General features: G+C 42.6%; 1 protein-coding gene across 1 annotated transcript; it reads right to left on the bottom strand.

The window, feature by feature from the left end:
- Positions 1-9039: 9039 nt before the first annotated feature.
- LOC124019118 (zinc finger protein 205-like) lies at positions 9040-23273 on the bottom strand. The gene is made up of 7 exons (XM_046334494.1): positions 22794-23273; positions 14657-14787; positions 14323-14478; positions 12398-12562; positions 11955-12063; positions 10654-10781; positions 9040-10237 (listed from the first exon to the last, which is right to left on the bottom strand). The coding sequence occupies exons 1-7, from the start codon at positions 23050-23052 to the stop codon at positions 9359-9361; spliced, it is 1827 nt and encodes a 608-aa protein (XP_046190450.1). The 5' UTR covers positions 23053-23273; the 3' UTR covers positions 9040-9358.
- Between the last annotated feature and the right edge of the window lie 434 nt (positions 23274-23707).

Raw genomic sequence — 23707 nt, forward strand, 5'->3', positions numbered from 1 at the left:
TCACAAAAAGCAGAAATATAGATAAAATGAATCACTAACCTTTGATGGTCTTCATCAGATGACACTCATAGGACATCATATTACACAATACATGTATGTTTTGTTCGATAAAGTGCATATTTGTATCCAAAAATCTCAGTTTACATTGGCGCGTTACGTTCATTAATGTTTTACTTCCAAAACATCCAGTGATTTTGCAGAGAGCCACATCAATTTACAGAAATACTCATAATAAACATTGATACAAGATACAAGTGTTATTCACAGAATTAAAGATATACTTCTCCTGAATGCAACCGCTGTCAGATTTTTTAAAAACTGAAAAAGCAAAACATGCAATAATCTGAGTACGGCGCATGGCAGATATCCGCCATGTTGGAGTCAACAGAAGTCAGAAATAGCATTATAAATATTCACTTAGCTTTGATGATCTTCATCAGAATGCACTCCCAGGAATCCCAGTTCCACAATACATTTTTGATTTGTTCGATAAAGTTCATCTTTATGTCCAAATACCGCCTTTTTGTTAGCGTGTTCAATCCAGTAATCCAAATTCATGATGTGCGATCACTAGGAGCAGACGAAAAGTCAAAGTTCCGTTACAGTCCGTAGAAACATGTCAAAGGAAGTATAGAATCAATCTTTAGGATGTTTTTAACATAAATCTAAAATAAAGTTCCAACCGGAGAATTCCTTGTCTTCAGAAATGCAATGAACTCAAGCTAACTCTCACGTGAACGCATGTAACGAGCTCATGGCACTCTGCCAGACCACTGACTCAAAGAGCCCTCATTCCCTCCTCCTTCACCGTAGAAGCATCAAACAAGGTTCTAAAGACTATTGACATCTAGTGGAAGCCTTAGGAAGTGCAACTTGAGGTCATACAGGCACGTGGAGGCCACACACACTACTGAGCCTCATTTTGACTTGTTTTAAGGACATTACAAAGTTGGATCAGCGTGTAGTGTGGTTTTCCACTTTCATTTAGAGTGTGACTCTAAATCCAGACCTCCATGGGTTGATAAATTTGATTTCCATTGATAATTTTTGTGTGATTTTGTTGTCAGCACATTCAACTATGTAAAGACAAAAATATTTAATAAGAATATTTCATTCATTCAGATCTAGGATGTGTTATTTTAGTGTTCCCTTTTTTTTTGGAGCAGTGTATATATCCACAGTAAAACGAGTCCTATATCGACATAACCTGAAAGGCCGCTCAGCATGGAAGAAGCCACTGCTCCCAAACCTCCATAAAAATGCCAGACGACGGTTTGCAACTGCACATGGGGACAAAGATCGTACTTTTTGGAGAAATGTCCTCTGGTCTGGTGAAACAAAAATGTAACTGTTTGGCCATAATGACCATTATTATGTTTGGAGGAAAAAGGAGGAGGCTTCCAAGCCGAAGAACACCATCTCAACCATGAAGCACAGGGGTGGCAGCATCATGTTGTGGGGTTGCTTTGCTGCAGGAGGGAGTGGTGCACTTCACAAAATAGATGTCTTCATGAGGGAAGAAAATTATGTGGATATATTGAAGCAACATCTCAAGACATCAGTCAGTTAAAGCTTGGTCTCAAATGGGCCTTCCAAATGGACAATGACCCCAAGCATGCTTCCAAAGTTGTGGCAAAATGGCTTAAGGACAACAAAGTCAAGGTATTGGAGTGGCCACCACAAAGCCCTGACCTCAATCCTATAGAGAATTTGTGGGCAGAACTGAAAAAAACGTTTTAAAATGCTTGCGTGTGCGAGCATGGAGGCCTACAAACCAGACTCAGTTCCACCAGCTCTGTCAGGAGGAATGGGGCAAAATTCACCCAACTTATTGTGGGAAGCTTGTGGAAGGCTACCTGAAACGTTTGACCTGAGTTAAACCATTTAAAGGCAATGCTACCAAATACTAAACTTCTGACCCACTGGGAAAGTGGTGAAAGAAATAAAAGCTGAAATAAATAATTCCCTCTACTATTATTCCGATATTTCACATTCTTAAAATAATGTGGTGATCCTAACTGACCTAAGACAGGACATTTTTACGAGGATGAAATGTCAGGAATTGTGATAAACTGAGTTTAAATGTATTTGGCTAAATTTCTGACTTCAACTCTACCTCCATTTCTCGACGCCAAACCCACGACTGGTGTGTATAGCGAAATAGCTCTATTTTTATGTAATCTGACCATAACACCAGTTCCAATCCAAGTGCCAATTCCGTTTAGTAAACTCCAGCTGGTGCTATGGCCTGCCAGGAGGCTGAAACTTGGCTGAAAGTGGATCTTCCAGCAAGACAACCCCAAACACTCATCCAATTATTATTTTTGTCAAATATTTACCCAAAATACTCAAGTGTCAAAGTGGAAGAAAAATTATATATTTTTTTAATTAATGAAAAATACAACTATCTTAATTTGGTAAGTATTCACCCGCCCTGAGTAAGTACATGTTAAACACTATTGGCAGTGTTTACAGTCTTGTAAGGACTTTGTACACCTGGGTTGTGCAATATTGGCTCATTATTCTTTTTTAAATTCTTCAAGCTCTGTCAAGTTGGTTGATCATTGCGAGACAGCCATTTTCAAGTATTGTCAGATTTTCAAGCAGATTTAAGTCTAAACTGTAAGTAGGCCATTTAGGAACATTCAATGTCATCTTGGTAATTAACTCCAGTGCAGATTTGGCCTTGTGTTTTAGGTTATTGTCCTGCTGAAAGGTGAAATCTTCTCCTTGTTTATTTTTAATCTGGAAAAACTCCCCAGTCCCCATGTGTTGTGTTTACTTTGTATTCCGTAGAAAAACGTAGTTTCTTTGTCAATTTTGTTTTGAAGTATTACTTTCGTGTCTTGTTGCAAACAGGATGCATGTTTTGGAATATGTGTATTTTGTAAAGGCTTCTTTCTTGTCACTCAGTCATTTACGTGACTACTGTGGAGTCATTTCAATGTTGTTGATCCAATGTTGTTTTCTCCTGTCACACCTATTAAACTCTGTTTTAAAATCACAATTGGCTTCATGATGAAATTCCTGAGTGGTTCCCTTCCGCTCTGGCAACTGAGTTGTATCTTTGTAGTGACTGGGTGTATTGATACAACATGCAAAATGTAATTAATAACTTCACCATGCTCAAAAGGAGATTCAATGTTTACTTTAGTTTATTTTGACCCATCTACCAATAGGTGGCCTTCTTTGCGAGGCATTGGAAAACCCCACTAGTCGTTTTGGTTGAATCTGTGCTTGAATCTGTGCTTGAAATTCTCACAACTTCACTGAGGGACCTTAAAGATAATTGTCTGTGTGGGGTACAGTTAGAGGAAATTGTAGTTAAGATGATTAATTATGTATACATTATTGATTAGAACCATTTATTCTAATACTATTATGTTATGGTATGAAAAGTAAAAGTTATTGGTTAAGCTGTTACTGAAAATGTAAGCAGAATGAATTAATTGTCTGTGTCTCTTGGGAAGGCCAAAAGCGGAGTGATGCTATGGCTTTTCAGACAGATAAGAAATGTCTGGGAAAGGTTCCATTCCTAAAACAATGGGTTCTTGTGAGAATCGGAGAGAGGGTGGGAAACTGATGATGTCATGTTCAGTTTATAACCTGTGGAAATGTGTGTAAGCATTTAGTACTCTCTGGAATTAAACGCTCTTACCTGGCTTTTAAGACTGGTCTCAATCTACTTCATGCATAATTAAGGAACTTACAATTCATTAATGAATTAGAAATGAGTGCGAATTGGTTTTGGCAATAAAACATAAAGGAATTTAGAATTCCTCTATCAGGTAGTCATTCAAAAATCATGTTAAACACTATTATTGCACACAGGGAGTCCATGCATCTTATGTGATCTGCCAAGCAAATTTCTACTGCTTAACGTATTTAGGCTTGGCATAACAAAGTTGAATACTTATTGACTCAAGACATTTCAGCATTTCTTTTGTCATTTGTAAAAAATTCTGAAAACAAAATTCCACTGACATTATGGGGTATTATGTTTAGATCAGTGATACAAAATCTAAAATGAATCCATTTTAAATTCAGGCTGTTACGCAACAAAATGTGGAAGTCAAGGGTTGTAAATATTTTCTGAAGGCAAAAGTATTCACTGAGTGTACAAAACATTAAGGAACTAGATCTTTCCATGACATACTGTCCAGGTGAAAGCTATGATCCCTTATTGATGTCACTTGCTAAATCAAATCAAATTTGATTTGTCACATACATGGTTAGCAGATGTTTTTGCGAGTGTAGCGAAATGCTTGTGCTTCTAGTTCCGACAATGCTGTAATACCTAACAAGTAATCTAACAATTCCCCAACAACTACCTAATACACACAAATCTAAAGGGGTGAATGAGAGTATGTACATGTAAGTACACTGCTTTAAAATAACACATCCTAGATCTGAATGAATGAAATATTCTTATTAACTACTTTTTTCTTTACATAGTTGAATGTGCTGACAACAAAATCACACAAAAATTATCAATGGAAATCAAATTTATCAACCCATGGAGGTCTGGATTTGGAGTCACACTCAAAATTAAAGTGGAAAACCACACTACAGGCTGATCCAACTTTGTAATGTCCTTAAAACAAGTCAAAATGAGGCTCAGTAGTGTGTGTGGCCTCCACGTGCCTGTATGACCTCCCTACAACGCCTGGACATGCTCCTGATGAGGTGGCGGATGGTCTCCTGAGGGATCTCCTCCCAGACCTGGACTAAAGCATCCGCCAACTCCTGGACAGTCTGTGGTGCAACGTGGCGTTGGTGGATGGAGCGAGACATGATGTCCCAGATGTGCTCAATTGGATTCAGGTTTGGGGAACAGGCGGGCCAGTCCATAGCATCCATGCCTTCCTCTTGCAGGAACTGCTGACACACTCCAGCCACATGAGGTCTAGCATTGTCTTGCATTAGGAGGAACCCAGGGCCAGCCGCACCAGCATATGGTCTCACAAGGGGTCTGAGGATCTCATCTCGGTAGCTAATGGCAGTCAGGCTACCTCTGGCGAGCACATGGAGGGCTGTGCGGCCCCCCAAAGAAATGCCACCCCACACCATGACTGACCCATTGCCAAACCGGTCATGCTGGAGGATGTTGCAGGCAGCAGACTGTTCTCCACGGCGTCTCCAGACTCTGTCAAGTCTGTCACATGTGCTTAGTGTGAACCTACTTTCATCTGTGAAGAGCACAGGGCGCCAGTGGCGAATTTGCCAATCTTGGTGTTCTCTGGCAAATGCCAAACGTCCTGCACGGTGTTGGGCTGTAAGTACAACCCCCACCTGTGGACGTTGGGCCCTCATACCACCCTCATGGAGTCTGTTTCTGACCGTTTGAGCAGACATGCACATTTGCAATGCCAGCATTCAAAAGTGACCAAAGCATCAGCCAGGAAGCATAGGAACTGAGAAGTGGTCTGTGGTCACCACCTGCACCATCTGTTGTCTATTCCATTTACACAACAGCATGTGAAATGTATTGTCAATCAGTTTTGCTTCCTAAGTAGACAGTTTGATTTCACAGAAGTGTGATTGACTTGGAGTTACATTGTGTTGTTTAAGTGTTCTCTTTATTTTTTTGAGCAGTGTATATGGATGAGCAATGGCCGAGCGGCATAGGCAAGGTGCAATAGATGGTATAAAATACAGTATAAACATGTGATATAAGATATGTAAACATTATTAAAAGTGGCATTATTTAGAGTGGCATTATATAAAGTGACGAGTGATCCATTTATTAAAGTGGTCAGTGATTGGGTCTCAATGCAGGCAGCAACCTCTCTGAGTTAGTGATTGCAGTCTGATGGCCTTGAGATAGAAGCTGTTTTTCAGTCTCTTGGTCCCAGCTTTGAAGCACCTGTACTGACCTCGCCTTCTGGATGGTAGTGGTGTGAATAGGTAGTGGCTCAGGTGGTTGATGTCTTTGATTATCTTCTTGGCCTTCCTGTGACATCGGGTGCTGTAGGTGTCATGGAGGGCAGGTTGTTTGCCCCCGGTGATGCGTTGTGCAGACTGCACCACCCTCTGGAGAGCCTTGCAGTTGAGGGTGGTGCAGTTGCCATACCAGGCTGTGATACAGCCCGACAGGATGCTCCCAATAGTGCATCTGTAAAAGTTTGTCAGAGTTTTGGGTGACAAGCCAAATTTCTTCTGCCTCCTGAGGTTGAAGAGGCGCTGTTGCGCCTTCTTCACCACACTGTCTGTGTGGGTAGACCATTTCAGTTGGTCTGTGATGTGTATGCTGAGGAACTTAAAACCTTCCACCTTCTCCACTGCTGTCCCTTCGATGCGGATAGGGGGTGCTCCCTCTGCTGTTTCCTGAAGTCCACGATCATCTCTTTTGTTTTGTTGACGTTGAGTGGGGAGGTTGTTTTCTTGACACCACACTCCGAGTGCCCTCACCTCCTCCCTCTCTTGTCGTTGTTGGTAATCAAGCCCACTACTGTTGTGTCATCCGCAAACTTGATGATTGAGTTGGAGGCGTGCATGGCCACGCAGTCATGGGTGAACAGGGAGTACAGGAGTGTGGTGAGCACGCACCCTTGTGGGGCTCCATTGTTGAGGGTCTGCAAAGTGGAGATGTTGTTTCCTACCTTCACAACCTGGGGGCGGCCCATCAGAAAGTCTAGGACCCAATTGCACAGGGCCTCCAGCTTGATGATGAGCTTGCAGGGTACTATGGTGTTAAATGCTGTAGTCAATGACCGGCCACCCTATACCCACTTACCGGCCACCCTAGACCCACTACAATTTGCTTACCGCCCCAATAGATCCACAAACGATGCAATCGCCATCGCACTGCTTACTGCCCTAGAAGAATGCTGTTCATTGACTATTGCTTAGCATTCAACACCATAGTACCCCCTCCTGCCAGTTGAGGACTTGTGAGGCGTCTGTTTCTCAAACTAGACACTCTAATGTACTTGTCCTCTTGCTCGGTTGTGCATTGGGGCCTCCAACTCCTCTTTCTATTCTGGTTAGAGCCCGTTTGCGCTGTTCTGTGAAGGGAGTAGTACACAGCGCTGTATGAGATCTTCAGTTTCTTGCCAATTTCTCGCATGGAATAGCCTTCATTTCTCAAAACAAGAACAGACTGACGAGTTTCAGAAGAAAGTCTTTGTTTCTGGCCATTTTGAGCCTGTAATCGAACCCACAAATGCGAATGCTCCACATACTCAACTAGTCTAAAGGCCAGTTTAATTGCTTCTTTAATCAGCACAACAGTTTTCAGCTGTGCAAACATAACTGCAAAAGTGTTTTCTAATGATCAATTAGCCTTTTAACCAGAAGGGGACTAGGGTTCCAATTTTGGAACACCCCCCCCACGTTCAGCTGGAAGGTGGCGCATGGAACGCAAAAATATTCCTAAAAATATTTAACCTCCACACATTAACAAGTCCAATGGCTCAAATGAAAGATAAACACCTTGTTTATCTACCCAGCAAGTCAGATTTCTAAAATGTTTTACGGCGAAAACATAGCACATATTTATGTCAAACCACCACCGAAGACATGGCTAATTTGCATAGCCAATTTGAAAAAAATATGCAATCAACAAACGCAGGATTAAAAGAAAAATAATGCACTAACCTTTTGAAATCTTCATCAGATGACAGTAAAATAAGATGTTACACAGTACATTTGTTTTTTTCAATAATATGCTATATATATCCATAAATCTCTGTTTACAATGATGCATCGTTCAAAAAATGCTACTCAAATGTCCTGAGAAATGACGAAATGACTAAATATGCATGTTCTACATATATAGTTAGATACACCTCTTCTGAATGCAATCGCTGTGTTACATTTATTTTTAACGTTACAGGTTTCGTTCACTAGGCTATACTATGAGTCGGCGCTCAAAAAGTAGCATTATGGCTCCTCTATCTTGGAGTCCACATAAACCCAAATTTACCACATAAATATTCCCTTACCTTTGCTGTTCTTCCATCAGAAGACCTGGAAGGAATTATACTTACCAAAAACAGCGTTTAGTTTTGCAGTCTGTGTCTTTCGGTTCTCAAACACGACACATTTCGGTTGAAATGTAGCCAAAAGTCAAGTGGATGCGCACCAAAACGTCGAACTTACATATTATATGTCGATTAAACTTGTCAAACTAACTTCATAATCAAGCTTTAACATGTTATAAAGGTGTACAGCAATCGTAAGGACGAACAGAAACGCATGCATTGTATAATCAATCTCTGTATCAGTCGATTGTCTTAGAATAAAAAAGATGAGCTGGCGCACACCCAGAAAAATTATTTTATCAGTACTGGGACAACTGGCGAGGACGCGCTATCATGCCCCCTTCAGTTCCGGTACCTGTAGTTGCTGCCGCAATTCCCTGTTTTCATTCTAGCTTTGCGTTACTGTGCCTTCCGAAAGTATGCAGACCCCTTGACTTTTTCCAAATTTTGTTACATTTGAGCCTTATTCTAAAAGTGATTACATTGTTTTTTTCCCCCTCATCAATCTGCACACAATACCCGATAATAACAAAGCAAAAACAGTTTTTTAAATTATTGCTAGTTTATTAAAAATATAAAACTGAAATATCACATTTACATAAGTATTGACCCTTTACTCAGTACTTTGTTAAAGCACCTTTGGCAGCGATTTCAGCCTTGAGTCTTCTTGGGTATAATGCCACAAGCTTGGCACACTTGTATTTGGAGAGTTTCTCCCATTCCTCTCTGCAGATCTTCTCAAGCTCTGTCAGGTTGGATGGGGAGCGTAGCTGCACAGCTATTTTCAGGTCTCTCCAGAAATGGTCGATCGGGTTCAAGTCCGGGGTCTGGCCGGGCCACTCAAGGACATTCAGAGACTTGTCCTGAACCCACTCCTGCATTGTCTTGGCTGTGTGCTTAGGGTCATTGTCCTGTTGGAAAGTGAATTTTCACCCCAGTCTGAGGTCCTGAGCACTCTGGAGCAGGTTTTCATCAAGGATCTCTGTACTTTTCTCCGTTCAACTTTGCCTCGATCCTCACTAGTCTCACAGTCTCTGCCACTGAAAAACATCCCCACAGCATGATTCTGCCAGCACCATGCTTCACCGTAGGGATGGTGCCAGGTTTCCTCCAGACGCGCCGCTTGGCATTCAGGCCAAAGAGTTCAATCCTGGTTTCATCAGACCAGAGAATATTGAACTATACTTGTTCTAGCATAGGTTTACTATCTCTCTAAAAAACAGTTATTAACACAAGCCTGTTAAATAATTCAAAGTTAAAGGGGTATGTGGTTAATTACCCTCTTATCCCAAGACACTAATCATTATAACTATAATATGTCAGATAAAGAATGATTCCCAGATATCACCTAATGTACATCTCAAGACACACTGCTACGATTTCTTCCCATTGTGGACACTCCTATGTCTGATAAGGCTACTCAGGAAGGAGAAGCTCTTGTGACATAATTTGCAATTGAAGCTGTCCTTGGTGTGAACAGTCTGGTGCTGCTTCACATACCTTGCCTCAGCAAAGTGCTTCCCACACGTGGGGCAGGCATACGGCTTGTCGGCGTCCGACCTAATGCTCGGCCTCCCACATTGTGACCCAATGACACCAGAGGAGGTAGAAGCAAGAGTTTTTGAGCTCCCTCCTTGACCTCTAGCCATTGTTTGGGTGTTGTTGGAATTGTGTGCTGTGTTATAGGCTAGGTACCTCTTATGGTGAACGCCCATCCTGACCCTGTCTGTATTGGTGGGGTAAACCTGAGGTAAGTGAGGAAGGCTAGACCCAGGCCCAGGCCTTCTATGAACCAAGTCACCAGGCATTGGACGAGGCCCTGAAGGAGAAGACAGACTTGCTGATAGACTACCACCAGGGGGGGCTCCCATCACTCTCTGTGAAGGCTGAAGCCCAGGGTGACCTACTCTGTTCATCATGGATACTGTGGTGTTTGTATCATAGGAACAGGAGGGTTGATCTCTATCAGCCCCAGACTGCAGGCTGGATCCCTGACTGGAGCCTCTGTTTCTCTGATGACCAACAGGACTGAGGTGGCTCAGTCCACCTGTCCACTGGTTGTGTTCTGTGTAGTGGTTGTGGTGGAGTCCCTGTCCCTCACGGTTGGGTCCTAGTTCTGACTCAGGAAGGAAGAGTGATGGCTCCAGATCCAGGGTTTTGATCCGGGGCCAAGGTTTGTGACCACCCACCTCAGATGTCCAGTCTCTTCCGTCAGCAACACCAGACATCAGCTGGTCGTCATGGACTGCAGACTGTAAACACAAATTGTACAGAAAAGCATAAAGATTTATATAAGAAACTCTTTGCTGTAAACACAGAAGAATGACATGATATTATTAAATGTTAACCACTGTCAAGTACCTAACAATACGGAGCCATTGGAGTTTACTTTGAAACAATGTCCATAAGTGTTGATTCAAAAAAGGAAATATGCTTTGGTTCGACTGAGATGAGGGAAACTCAGTCTCTGCAATAATACAAAAATAACCAAGTCAGTCACCATAGCTACCCCCCCCCCCCGCATACAGACACCTCCCTGTCCCCGCAGACCAAATCTACGCCTCACCCTGCTCTCAGCCAGACTGTTGTCATGGAGACTAGGTTCAGTTGTTTTGTGTTAACACTTGTTCCCCAGCCCAGAGTTGAGGACGCTGTCCCACCCACTGACCTCCACTATGTCACCTCTGGTCCTGGCCTGCTCGGTAATGTTGTCCCCTGGGCCCTTGCCTGCACCCGTCTGGATCTGGAAATCTAAGACGGCTGCCCAGTCTCCTCTGTTAGCCTCCAGCCAGCCACCTGCAGGAGGTTAGAAAATGGACGTTACAAACATGGCAGAGAAAACGCTACAGATGGAGTTTTTCTTTATCAATTACCTGGTCAAGTTCATTTTTAAGGATAGGTGTTCCGCTAGCGACCCACCTCGACAACATCCATTGAAATTGCAGAGCGCCAAATTCAAAATACAGAAATACTCATAATAAACATTCATAAAAGATACAAGTGTTATACATCGGCTTAAAGATGAACTTCTTGTTAATCCAGCCACTGTGTCAGATTTCAAAAAGGCTTTACGGCGAAAGCATACCATGCGATTATCTGCATACAAACATTTTCAAGCCAAGTAGAGGAGTCACAAAAGTCAGAAATAGCAATAGAATTACTCACTTACCTTTGATGATCTTCATCTGGTTGCAGTCCCTGTTACACAATAAATGTTTGTTTTGTTCGATAAAGTCCCTCATTATATCCCAAAAACTCTGTTTTGTTGGCGCGTTTTATTCAGTAATCCACCGACTTGAAGGAGGTCACAACATGCAGATGAATACATCCTTATAGTACCTGTAAAGTTTGTTGAAACATGTCAAACGATGTTTATAATTAATTGTTAGACAATAGGTTGTCTATTGTCTAAATAATTGATAATATTTAAACCGTACAATAGCGTATTCAATAGAAAGGAAAAACAATAAAGGGCGCGCAATCGGTCACACGCAAACCAGCGCTGCTTCATTCTACAGTCCACTAACAAAATGGTCTCATTCTTCCTCATTTTTCAGAATACAAGGGTGAAACAATGTCTAAAGACTGTTGACATCTAGTGGAAGCCATAGGAACTGCAATCTGGGTCCTAACCCATTACATACTGTATAGGCATTCAATTGAAAAGTACCCACATCAAAAAAATCCCACTTCCTGGATGGATTTCCCCCAGGTTTTCGCTTGCCATATCAGTTTTGCTATACTCACAGACATTATTTTAACAGTTTTGGAAACTTTAGAGTGTTTTATATCCAATACTACCAATTATATGCATATCCTAGCTTCTGGGCCTGAGTAACAGGCAGTTTACTTTGGGCACCTCATTCATCCAAACTTCCAAATACTGCCCCCTATCCCCAAATAGTTTTAAGATGTGTGTTTTTGTATGCAAACATAAGATGCTCTATGCTATAATTATTTCTCCCTTACCTTGCTCCCCCATCTTTAGGCCACTCAGGTCAATGCTCTCTGGTTCGTCTTCTATAGTCTCTTCTTTGACCAGCAGCAGATTAGGCTTCCCATCCTCCATGTCTACTGACTGTAAGAGATACAGAGTGAGAGGATGTTGGATCAAGAAATCTGATATGAGCACCCTGCTATGGAGCACCTTCTGATTGGGCAATGAGGGATTGCTTTGAGTACTTTGGAAACTTGTTAGTTGATTAAATTACTTGACACTTTTTCATGGTTTGATAATTCAAACGTATGGTCTCACACTTAAGACAACATTCATCTAGACCTAGGACCGTACCTAGAAAGAGTCTCAAAGTAAAAGTGCTGATCGAAGATCAGGTCCTTCTCTGTCTACATAGTCTAATTCATTAGGATCTGAAAGGAAAAACCATTCAGACAGTAGTTTACAGTGGGCTCACCTCAGTGAGACTGTGTGTGGTCCTGTGCAGCTCAGCTGGTTCCTCTGTGGATTCAGGAGGAGGTGTAGTCTGGTTGTCCTCCATGACCATGTTCCCGTCAGTGCTCCCCAGACCCTCCTCACAACCATCCTCCTTCACCAGCAGCACCTTTGGACCCTCCTCCTCCTGGAAGAGACAGGTGATACAGATTACACAGACATACACTCCCTCAGGTACGTACACACACACAGATAAACACACTTACAACATGGAGTGTTTACCTATCCCCACTACGTTTGAGTCATATACTGTAGATACAGAATGACTTTATTGTTGTTAAACCCATCATGGAGGACATAAATATGATGTGGGTAAATATGAGTCAGCTATGATAAGTCAAAAGTCATCATATGACAAACTTGACTAAACTATATAAAATTGTACAGTAAGTGTTAGTGTGTAAGTGTATTTAAGTGTATATTGGTTATAAAGTGCTGTTGGGTTCATACAGAATAGGGTGATATCAGATGTGATGTATACTAAAGAGAGTCTCAATGAAAGTCGTACAATGAAAAGTCCCATTTTGTGTTTATTAAACATAAACCAGTTTTAAATACACTATATATGAAAACCACATATACTCATCAACAAAAAATGGATAACTTGCATACATTTTCTAATTAAAAATGTATTGGAACAACATTTTGTAGTTTAACAGAAGTAATGAAATAGACATTTGTGAACATCATTTCATCTACACAGTACAAACACAATATGTATCAGACTTTAGGCTTATATATGCCTTATATATCACACAATGTCTGGATGCAATATTCTACACTGAAATCTGTTATTCCAAATATATCTGTGGACCTGTTCTGCTGACAACCATGAAAATATACAATTGTCTTTCATGCAGTGTTTGATGTAAATGTCAGAAGCTATTGAGTAGAATGGTTTTTCTGCAGGTGTATCCTGAGGTAGCTCCTCTCTGAGAACCTCTTCCCGCAGTGCGTACAGGCAAACGGCCTCTCTCGCGTGTGGACCATATGATGCCTCTTCAGCTGGTCCTGACGGGAGAACCGCTTCTCACACTGGGGGCAGCTGTAGGGTTTCTCCCCTGAGTGGACCCTCTGGTGCCTCTTCAGGTCACCAGCCTGGGCGAAGCGCACGTGACACTGGGTACAGCTGAAGGGTTTCTCCCCAGTGTGGACCCTCTTGTGGATTTCCACCTTCTGCGGGCAGCTGAAGCCTTTGTTACAGAACATGCAGAGGAACCGTTTCTCTTTACTATTGCCTGATGTGGCTCCCCCTCCCTGAGCCTGGGCTCTAGCTCTGTCGTTTGAGTTTAATACCTGATCGAAAAGGATGTGGCTGTGTGAATCGGAAGGTGCCATCAACGTGGACACTGGGTCGCGATCCTTGAACACATGAAAAGGGGAGTGGGTGGCGACATTTTGATTTGTCTCTAAGCTTTCCCTGTAGTCTAAGAAATCTCTGCCCTGCGAGTGTCTGTCTCCTAGATGACCATTCCATGTGGGAGGTACGTTGCCCTCCAATTTTACAGTCACTTCATCTACGACTAAACCCTCACCTATCTTATCTAGACAACCTTCAGAGTATACACTACTACTGTACCGGTTCCATTTCCCTCTAGACAGATCAGTCTGGGTTTCTAATCCCAAGGGCATGTTGCCAGGGTCCATCTCTGTAGCGTAAGAACTAGACAAATCATCAACGCCAGTGTCTAACGCGTCACCATCTCCACGGGAATGACCCATCCTCTGGTGAAATACTGGTAGGTACTCTGAACCGGAAGCAGCTGGACAGCTCAGTCTCTCTGGTTCTGATCTGTGTTCAGATCCTGTGTGTAAGAGCCTGTGTGTTACAGTTAAAGTCTCGGTGTCCGTCTCTGACTTGAGGACGGCGTTCGGCGTTCCACTGACCTCCAAGATGCTGTGTCTGGTCCTGGCCTGGGGCGCGGCGGTAAGGTCCTCCGGGGCTCCAGCCACTGTTTCAGTCTGGATGTCTCTGCTGTGCCGTGAGTCCTTCTCTCCTTCAGATCTCTCTTGCTTGACTCCAGGACCTGCAGCCTCTGCAGACTGACAAGAAGAGAGGAGGTTATTATCGGTACATGAGTTGAATTGGATAACAATGTGGTAGTGAAGTATCAAAATCCCCTATGGCAAATAGATTAATAGCTGAGGGGAGCCTTTCTGAAATAAAAAACGGGCCACATTTGATGTACTGTCATTGTTAATGTTACATTATGACATTAACCTCTATCACAATAACGTGCTGGGTTGAGGTTCCACTCCCCTCATCAACAGTGATTGGTTGGTCATCTCTCCATGTGTTGTGTTCTGCTGGCTTCACAAAGCTCCTATGGCCTCCAGTGAGATGTGCTTCACCTGAGAGAGTGATTGGGGGAAACGGGTAGTTAAGTTAGGTACTGTCAATGCTCAATGCTATATTGTACACTTGACACTGTCTACACGTGGCAAGGATGTCCCTTCTCATAACTTCTTGACATACTATTTATTTATTGATTGATTGATTGATTGATTATGTTTCATGCATTACATTATAGAATATAATATTGTGTTATATTGTGTCTCTGTGTTAGAATAATTCATTCTTAATTGACCTGCCTGGTAAATACATTTTTTGCAAGATAGCAAAGCAATCAGGGGAAGTGCTACATCAGGCCCAGACACAGGCATAAGTGACATAAGCGGTCACTTAGGGGCCCCATCCACTAGTGCCCCACCCCATAATGTCAAAGTGGAATTATGTTTTGGGGATTTTTTAAAAACAAATTAAATTTAAAAAGTAAAGTAATAAGTATTCAAGCATAAATAAGTTCAGGATAAACATTTCCTTAACAAGTCACATAATAAGTTGCATGGACTCACACTGTGTGAAATAATAGTGTTTAACATGACTCATCTCTGTACCCCACACATACAACTATCTGTAAAGTCTCAGTCGAAGCAGTGAATTTAAAACACAGATTCAATACCTCGCAAAGAAGGGCACTTATTGGTAGAAGGGTAAAAAAAACTAAACAGGCATTGAATATCCCTTTGAAGATGGTGATGTTATTAATTACACTTTGAATGGTGTAGAAATACACCCAATCACAACAAAGATACAGGTGTCCTTACTCACTCGGTTGCCAGAGAGGAAGAAAACCGCGTATGGTTTAATGGCTGTGATAGGAAAAACTGAGGATGGACCAACAACATTGTAGTTACTCCACAATACTAACATAAATGACAAGAGTGAAAAGAAGGAAGCTTGTACAGAATCAAAAATATGCATCATGCAAAAAAAATGTGGCAGAGCAATTAGGTTTTTGTACCACTCCATATTTTCAAGCATAGTGGTGTCTGAATCATGTTATGGGAATTATTGTAATCGTTAAGGACAGGGGATTTTTTTGTTGTTAATAAACTTAATGGAGCTAAGCACAGGCAAAAACCTACAGGAAAATCTGGTTCAGTCTGATTTCCAACAGACACAGGGAGATTAATTCACCTTTCAGCAGGACAATAACCTTAAACACAAGGACAAATCTGCACTGGAGTTGCTTACCAAGTAGACAGTGAATGTTCCTGATTGGCTGTGTTTAATTTTCTTAAATCTATGGAACTGAAAATGGTTGTCTAGCAACAACCTATTTGACAGAGATTGAACCATTTTTAATAATTAGCTAATGTTGCACAATCCAGGTGAGGAATGCTTTTAGAGACTAACCCAGAAAGACTCACAGCTGTCATCGCTGCCAAAGGTAAGTCTACAAAGTATTGACTCAGGGGTGTGAATACTTATGTAAATTAGATATTTTTGTATTTCATTTTCAATAAATTTGCAAAAAATTCCAAAAACATGTTTTCACTTTGTCATTATGAGGTAGTGTGTAGATCAGTGAGAAACAATTATAATTAAATCCATTTTGAATTAATGCTGTAACACAACAAAATGTGGAATAAGCCAAGTGGTATGAATACTTGAAGGCACTCACCGGCAAGTTTATTAGTTATACTACCTCATTCACGAAAATGTGACAACCGAAGGCAGGCTTCATCAGCGCCGCACACACCACTTGGAGGCAGTATGCATTTTGAAAAAAAATTTGGTACCCAATGGCAACATGTGTAGAACTTCAGGAAATTAACTCTAAAACATTCTCTACCTTTTGCGTAGGGCCCCCAAAAGGTTAGGGCCAGCCCCAGCGAGACAGTATTTGCCCCAGTACTTTTCAATCTCAAAGCAGCAGCAGCAAATGTGTTTACCAGACATATTCATTAGTTAATGTCATAGAAAAATGCTTTGCAACGGAAAAGAAAGCAGCCGTTTCTGATTGGACAAGTTTACATAGCACCTCCCCCAATTTCAGCCTGTTTTCCTCCGTTTTGTCTAGTGACGCGGTAGCCCCATGCTTGCTGTGACAGGTGGATTCACTTGTCAGTCACAGTGGTCTCCTAGCTACAGCCTCCAAAGCCTTATCAACCACTAGTTTGGTTGCACCAGCACCTGGTCAAAGACAGTACAGTATGAAGATAGGCAGAAACTGCTTCTCCAATAGAAATCCCTGATCACGCATGTAGGCGAGGTCATTGCAACGTTGGCTAGCTTTACTCATGCGCAGAAACATGTAATTGGGTCTAACATGTGCATGCCGTCAGATCAAAGACACTACTTCAATCTAAAGTTGTTTTTGTTCTCTCATCGACTTCTCAAACCCCGGCCTGGTCTGTTTGGTCTGCTTCGCAAGGGTTCCCGGAAGTCTCGCAATGTTGCGTCTCGGTTTAGAACCTCTGTGACCTCGTTGTTTGGCTGTTCTTGCTATCAGGGATCCTTGGGACGTCCCTACCCCATTGAAGTTGAAAGGTAAAATGGTTAGGGGTTTAGGGTAGGTATGTCCCAAGGATTTTGGATAGAACTAACAATTGTTTGACTTGCACTTTGCCTCTTTCTTCGCTCACATTCTGTGGGATCTGAATTTGTGTTTTTGTTAGCTAGTGTAAGTCTTCTTCTGCCTGCCACATGAGAGAGCGAACACACATTTTAATGGAAAACAGAGTATGTGTTAATAAAAGCAGTTAAAGCAGTTTATTTTAAATGGCGCCAGAAGAAATGGCAGCAGTTTTTACAGGCGCCCAACCAATTGTGCTATTGTGTTTTTTGTGTGTGTTATTTGTTACTTATTTTGTTCATAATGTTTCTGCAACCGTATCTTACGGCAAAAAAGAGCTTCTGGATATCAGGACGGCGATCACTCACATCGGATTAGACAAATATTTTTTCTACAACAAAGACCACGCACAAGACATTCTCCAAACACCCCACAGGACCGACATCCCTGTTATTTGCAAGAGGAAGCGACGCAGGTACAGAGGATAAAGAGCCGGATGCCTGGTCAGGACCCGGAGAAGGCGACTGGGAAAGCTGCCATTACCGTCAATACTACTCGCCAACGTGCAATCATTGGACAATAAATTAGACGAGGTACGATCACGAATATCCTACCAACGAGACTTCAAAAACTGTAATATCCTATGTTTCACGGAATCGTGGCTGAATGATGACATGGCTATTCAGCTAGCGGGATATATGCTGCACCGGCAAGATAGAACAACACACTCCGGTAAGACGAGGGGGGCGGTCTGTGCATATTTGTAAACAACAGCTGGTGCACGAAATCTAAGGAAGTCCCTAGATTTTGCTCGCCTGAAGTAGAGTATATTGTGACAAATTGCAGGCCACTACTTGCCTAGAGAGTTTTCAGCTATACTTTTTGTGGCTGTTTATTTACCACCATTAACAGATGCTGGCACTAAGACCGCACTCAGTCAGCTGTATAAGGAAATAAGCAAGCACCACAGGAAGCACCAGTGACTCTGTCTATAGAAAAGTGGTCAGATGAAGCAGATGTTAAACTACAGGACTTTTTTGCTATCACAGACTGCAACATGTTCTGGGATTCTTCCGATGGCATTGAGCAGTACACCACATCAGTCACTGGCTTTATCAACAAGTGCATCGAGGACATCGTCCCCACAGTGACTGTACATACCCCAACCAGAAGCCATGGATTACAGGCAACATTCGCAATGAGCTAAAGGGTAGAGCTGCCGCTTTCAAAGTGCATCACTATAACCCGGAAGCTTACAAGAAATCCTGCTATGCCCTGCAACGAACCATCAAACAGGCAAAGCGTCAATACAGGGCTAAGATTGAATCATACTACACCGGCTCCGACACTCGTCTTGTGTGGCAGGGCTTGCAAACTATTACAGACTACAAAGGGAAGCACAGCTGGGAGCTGCCCAGTGACATGAGCCTACCAGACGAGCTAAATCACTTCTATGCTCGCTTCGAGGCAACCAAGACTGAGGCATGCATGAGAGCATCAGCTGTTCCGGACGACTGTGCGATCACGCTCTCCGTAGCCGACATGAGTAAGACCATTAAACAGGTCAACATACACAAGGCTGTGGGGCCAGACGGATTACCAGGACGTGTGCTCTGGGCATGGGCTGACCAACTGGCAGGTGTCTTCACTGACAATTTCAACATGTCCCTGGTTGAGTCTGTAATACCAACATGTTTCAAGCAGACCACCATAGTCCCTGAGCCCAAGAACACAAAGGCAATCTGCCTAAATGACTACAGACCCGTAGCACTCATGTCCGTAGCCATGAAGTGCTTTGAAAGGTTGGTAATGTTGGTAATCAACACCATTATCCCAGAAATCCTAGACCCACTCCAATTTACATACCGCCCAAACAGATCCACAGATGATGCAATCTCTATTGCACTCCACACTGGCCTTTCCCACCTGGACAAATGAACACCTGCGTGAGAATGCTATTCATTGACTACAGCTCAGCGTTCAACACCACAGTACCCTCAAAGTTCTTCACTAAGCTAAGGATCCTGGGACTAAACACCTCCCTCTGCAACTGGATCCTGTACTTCCTGATGGGCCGCCCCCAGGTGGTGAGGGTAGGTATCAACACATCTGCCACTCTGATCCTCAACACTGGAGCTCCACAGGGGTGCGTGCTCAGTCCCCTCCTGTACTCCCTGTTCACCCACGACTGCATGGGCAGGCACGACTACAACACCATCATCAAGTTTGCAGACGACACAACAGTGGTAGGCCTGATCACTGACAACGATGAGACAGCCTTTAGGGAGGAGGTCAGAGACCTGGCCGGGTGGTGCAAGAATAACAACCTATCCCTCAACGTAACCAAGACTAAGGAGATGATTGTGGACTACAGGAAAAGGAGAACCGAGCACGCCCCCATTCTCATCAATGGTGCTGTAGTGGAGCAGGTTGAGAGCTTCAAGTTCCTCTGTGTCCACATCAACAACAAACTAGAATGATCCAAGCACACCAAGACAGTCGTGAAGAGGGCACGACAAAGCCTATTCCCCCTTAGGAAACTAAAAAGATTTGGCATACGTCTTCAGATCCTCAAAAGTTTCTACAGATGCAACATCGAGAGCATGGTTGCATCACTGCCTGGTACGGCAATTGCTCGGCCTCTGACCGCAAGGCAATACAGAAGGTAGTGCGTACGGCCCAGTACATCCCTGGGGCTAAGCTGCCTGCCATCCAGGACCTCTACACCAGGCGGAATCAGAGGAAGGCCCTAAAAATTGTCAAAGACCCCAGCCACCCCAGTCATAGACTGTTCTCTCTATTACCGCTTGAAAAGCGGTACCCGAGTGCCAAGTCCAGGACAAAAAGGCTTCTTGACAGTTTTTACCCCAAAGCCATAAGACTCCTGAACAGGTAATCAAATGGCTACCCAGACTATTTGCATTGTGTGCCACCCCCCAACCCCTCTTTTTACACTGCTGCTACTCTGTTTATCATATATGCATAGTCACTTTAACTATACATTCATGTACATACTACCTCAATTGGGCCGACCAACCAGTGCTCCCGCACATTGGCTAACCGGGTTATCTGCATTGTGTCCCGCCACCCACCAAGCCCTCTTTTACGCTACTGCTACTCTCTGTTCATCATATATGCATAGTCACTTTAGCCATATCTATATGTACATACTACCTCAATCAGTCTGACTAACCGGTGTCTGTATGTAACCTCGCTACTGTATATAGCCTGTCTTTTTACTGTTGTTTTATTTCTTTACTTACCTATTGTTCACCTTATACCTTTTCTGCGCTAATGGTTAGAGCCTGTAAGTAAGCATTTCACTGTAAAGTTTACACCCGTTGTATTCGGCGCACGTGACAAGTAAACTTTAATTTGATTTGATAAAGCCCTTAACCAACAATGCAGTTAAGAAAAAGTGTTAAGTTAAAAAAAAATTTGCAAGGCAATATATAGGGGGTACCGGTACAGAGTCAATGTGCAGGGGTACAGGTCAGTCGAAGTAATATGTACATGTAGGTAGAATTAAAGTGACTATGCATAGATAATAAACAGAGTAGCAGCAGGGTAGCAGAGAGGAGGAGGGGACAATGCAAATAGTATAGGTTGCCATTTGATTACCTGTTTGAGAGTCTTATGGCTTGGGGGTAGAAGCTGTTAAGAAAACTTTTGGACCTAGACTTGGCGCTCCAGTACCGCTTGCTGTGCGGTAGCAGAGAGGACAGTCGATGACTAGGGTGACCATTTTTAAGGCCTTCCTCTGACACCGCCTGGTATAGTGGTCCTGGAAGGCAGGAAGCTTGGCCCCAGTGATGTACTGGGCTGTTAGCACTACCCTCTGTAGTGCCTTGCGGCCGGAGGCTGAGCAGTTGCCATACCAGGCAGTGATGCAACCAGTGCTCTCAATGGTGCAGCTGTAGAACCTTTTGAGGATCCATGCCAAATCTTTTCAGTCTCCTAAGGGGGAATAGGCTTTGTTCCAGAAACAGCCTACCCGACCGCTTGGAGGAGTCCGCATGGTCCTAAAGCACTCTGTTGCCTGGTTTTGTATCACATTCCAATGATAAAACTGGGGGGGGCGTCTCCACATTTCAGAATGTGGAGAGGACGTGTCCCCCCGCCCCCAGTGAAAGTTGCGTCCCCTGATTTAGACTCACGGAATAAATCAGTTTGGCACAGGATAAAGATGAAATGATCTGCTGCTGCTACCCAAGGCTTAGGGATACTGTAGTTTCTGAAAAGGTTAGTCAGCCAGTTTGCATATCATTTTATTTCAACTGCTGATGATTATTCAAATGTTTCCATAGCAAATTTCCCGGCCTTAAAAGTAAAAAACCTACAAATCCCACCACAGAGCAGTCTACACAGACAATGTGAACACATTTGTCCAACCATAACAGATGCATAGCTAATGCAGAAAGAGAAAGTTGATGGATTCTAGCACCACCATAACTTTCGCAAATACAGAGATTGACGCCCCATTCTTTTTTTTTTGGTTCCGTTCCACTGTTCAGACCAGCAAACTACATTTCTGAACCGGTTTGAACCAAAGAAAAATACCGGATTATATAGTTCCTTTCTAAACCTATGAAATATAATTTTGTTATTTTGCGGTTTTCTGTTCTGTTCCCTGATCTGGTTCCAACTTACTGATATGAACTGGTAATGCAGGTATGGTTAGAAGAGTGCAATAGATTAAGTGATATTCAATAAATTATACTTAATGAAAAGGGGGATATTATTTTAAATTAAACTTTAGAAAGTAGTTGATATAATGCTTGAATATATGGATTTTACAGGCAATCAGTTCCTACAGTGAGCACCAGGAAACCAACCTCTGGTGGGACAGATGGAGTCCAGGACAAAAACACAAGGTTAGTGGTTGTATGACTTACACATAAAAACTGTGACAAAGTCTATTGTGTATAGTGTTAAATGTAACCCTGCCTTACATACATAATGAATAATTGCAGAAGAGCAATGTAATTAGATGAACAACTAGGTTTTCACATTAAATTAAGACTTTCAAACCTGACTGCTTAACATTGTGTATAGAGTGAAATTAATATTTAAAGACATTGTAACCGTTCTTTGCACAACGCTCAGCCCTGCTACAGTAGTTCACTAAAATACAGAGCATGGTGTCCATTAAAGTTGTCTTCTCTGGCTCTTTTGATATCTGATTCAGAATGAATAATAACAAGGTTTGTGGTAGTATTAAAGGTTTTGATCCACCTTAGGCCAGGAGTGTTTCCAATTCACATGACCCCAAATAAATCCAAGCCCTATAGTCATAACACCGATGAAAAGGGAAGCTATCTATAACAATACTTTGTCATAGCCGAGGAATAGGACCGAGAGTTTTACCTAACCAGGAAAAACTCTAAACAACCAACCCGTCTATTGCATACTATCCGAAAACTGACCAAGTCGCAATTCTGGGTAACATCTGAACACGTGCGCAGAGGGGAACTGGGCAATTTATGCAAAATGTACCTCTTGCCATTCCTCTGTATCGGTCGAGGATCTTGACACTACTGGGACGACTGGCGAGGACGCGCTCCCGTGCCACCTTTAGTTCCAATAGCTGTAGTTTTCTCCGCAATCCCCTGTTTTCTTTCTGGCTTTGAGTTATTTCCAAACGAAACACTGCATAGTCGTCGTCTACGAGTTTACAGATCTCTGCCACGGCTGCATTCGCTAGCACCTCCATGATGGAGGCTATTTGAGTGTGAAAAACCATACAGTTAGCCATTATTGTTAGCGGCTACCTAGCTAGCTAAATAACATCTATCAACCAAGTCCTGTCTCCAACGCGAATTAAAAACTACCTGATGTAAGTATGTAATGCTGTGCTGTTAAATTAGTCATATTTTGAGTTCCATGGTGTTAATACATTTCTAAATAACAATAAAACCGCTAACGTGGAAATGGTTATTGGTCACTGTTTACTTCTGTTTACTACTACTACTTCTTCTTTGATGAAGTTTAACGGCGGTTGACTTTCAGTAAATGTTGCCTTACCGCCACCTACTAGACTGGAGTATAACTGCCTTATACTTTGCTTTAAACAATTGTTTAATAAGAATAATAAGAAATACCCTACGATCTAACACTACACCCACACAAAAATTAAATTACTTTAAAAAAAACATACTCCACTATTTAAAATCGATTTAGTCCTACTCCAGGCCAACAGGCTGAAAGGATGGGACACCACCACTTAACACATCCTGTAACTCTTCTGATGTCAAGTCTCGCACACCCAAATACCTCCATTCAGCTGCCACCACAAAAATCCAATATTACTGAAACATATCACTTGTTGGTTTATCACTCTGTACTGGTACAGATCTACAACTCACACGCCTCCTCTCAGGATCCCTCCCCCTTGACTCATCGTCCTCTAT

The sequence above is a fragment of the Oncorhynchus gorbuscha genome, unplaced genomic scaffold (assembly GCF_021184085.1).
Source record: "Oncorhynchus gorbuscha isolate QuinsamMale2020 ecotype Even-year unplaced genomic scaffold, OgorEven_v1.0 Un_scaffold_7:::fragment_4:::debris, whole genome shotgun sequence".
Taxonomy (NCBI): domain Eukaryota; kingdom Metazoa; phylum Chordata; class Actinopteri; order Salmoniformes; family Salmonidae; genus Oncorhynchus; species Oncorhynchus gorbuscha.